Source organism: Anoplophora glabripennis, unplaced genomic scaffold (genome assembly GCF_000390285.2).
Source record: "Anoplophora glabripennis isolate ALB-LARVAE unplaced genomic scaffold, Agla_2.0 scaffold4587, whole genome shotgun sequence".
Classification (NCBI taxonomy): domain Eukaryota; kingdom Metazoa; phylum Arthropoda; class Insecta; order Coleoptera; family Cerambycidae; genus Anoplophora; species Anoplophora glabripennis.
This window is the reverse complement of record NW_019420667.1, coordinates 1-1,831: the sequence shown is the minus strand read 5'-3', so window position 1 is coordinate 1,831 and position 1,831 is coordinate 1. Positions and strand designations below refer to the sequence as shown.

Sequence of the window (1,831 nt, the reverse complement as noted above, 5' to 3'; positions counted from 1 at the left end):
CATTGTACTTACATAAATTTTAAATAGATAACATTTCATTACAGCCATCCTCTCATGCCGCTTGTATGGATTACATTCCTTAATTTCTCTTTCATAGCCAAGTGTATCCTTGCTTTTATTTTATCCACATCAGATGATGAGTGATCGAACTGCTCTTCCCCAAAATTCAAAAATATCATCATAAAACAATGCCCGAGTTCAACTGGCGTCGCAGCTTTCATTTCTTCTAAAAACTTGGGTAAACTAAAAGGAGCAGTGTCGCATTTCAACTTCTCCAAATGGGAAATGAAGTGTTTGTGATAAAATTCGATCAAACCGTCGAAATCGTCTTGTAGTACAGACGTCTGCACATTTGTGAAAAGAAAAAAGAACAGGTCTGTGGCTGGTGATTTATAGTCGCAGTTTTGAAAGTCAATAATCTTGTTGCTAACAGGTACCTTGTTCTGAAATTTTATCATAGTGTTATTGAACCACATATCTCCGTGAGTTACAGTCGCGAATGGTTCCTTTGGTGGTGCATCTCCTGCTGCTCTTACGTTCTCGAAAATGTTTTTAACTTTTGGTATCCAGGGTATACATTTGTATGAATCTTGAAGCATCTCTAAGAAGACTGACTTGATTTCTTCTTTAATTGGCTTAGGCTGGAAAGGGAACGGGGCCAAGTACGGTCTGATTTTCTCATTGAATACTTCTGGTTTCTTCAGCTTCAGAGCAATTGGTATGGCATGGAAAGCTGCCAAGTCTTTGAGTATTAACTGGGTCGTCTCTAGGTCAAAGCTTACGTGGTGATCTACGCATTGATAACCTGAAAAAAATGTCATTGAATTAGATTAAGTAGATGTCCAAAAAATGTGGGTATGTCAAAAAGGAAATACATAATATTTATTTTTAGAAAATTTAAAATAATTAGAAATAAATGCAATTTTATGCCCACCTTATTGCATATTTTATGTGTAATCTGTAAGTTGTAAATAATAATTTGATCAATCACACTATTTTTATTTGAATACGGTGCGAAGGAGTTTACTCGATTTGGTTTAACTTTCGAAGGAGTCAAGGTAATAATAATAATGCAAGATTTAAAAAAAAATAAAAATGTACCTACTTCATCTTTATAAGAAAAAGTACCAAAGAACTTTTAATTTGTTTAACTTGTTCTCTTTAAAAAAAAATAGATGCTTTTGTGTATACATTATTGTTAAATTGTCTTTTATAACTTTTACTTCGGCTTGTTCCACTAACTTGTGTTGGCCCACCTAATTCTTTTAATTTTAGTTTATCCTCATAAGGCATAGAACCAAATAAAGTTTTTTTTTAAACGAAACGCTATTCATTTTAATAACTATAATATCCGTAGACGAATAAACGAAAATATTCACATGTGCCGCTCGCCGCACATACCACGTACGAAATATTACTGCATTTACTGCAGCAGTGGCTGTCGTTGTTGCAGCCACAAAAGCCCATATAAAACTGTACTGGGTCACGTGCCTGATTAGCCAATAAAAACAAAGGACGCATCTAATCGTTCGCTGTGCACACATTTTGTATATGAGGTTGCATATATTAAGGAGCGTAGCTCACGTCGTAATAAATAATAATATAAGCTCCTAGATTTATTTTAGCGCGAGTAAATTTGGATTCTTTAAATGTTTTGTTGCTATTTAATATGATTAAATACATGAAATTTTATGTGTTCTGCAGCTTCGCAGCTCTCATGGTAAAACCGCCACTGTATTTACTCCTTTCTTCTAAGAAAAAGTACCAAAGAACTTTTAACTGTTTAAGTATATAGAATAAGGTAAATACACACTTCTCTCATCTCAATCAT

The 1,831-nt window shown here is 34.0% G+C and overlaps 1 protein-coding gene across 1 annotated transcript; it reads right to left on the bottom strand.

Moving 5' to 3' along the window:
- Window positions 1–15: 15 nt before the first annotated feature.
- Window positions 16–805, bottom strand: LOC108915093 (the record flags this gene model as incomplete). The annotated part of the gene is made up of 1 exon (XM_023457019.1): window positions 16–805. A coding segment is annotated over one exon (767 nt), but the record flags the coding sequence as incomplete, so codon positions are not given.
- Between the last annotated feature and the right edge of the window lie 1,026 nt (window positions 806–1,831).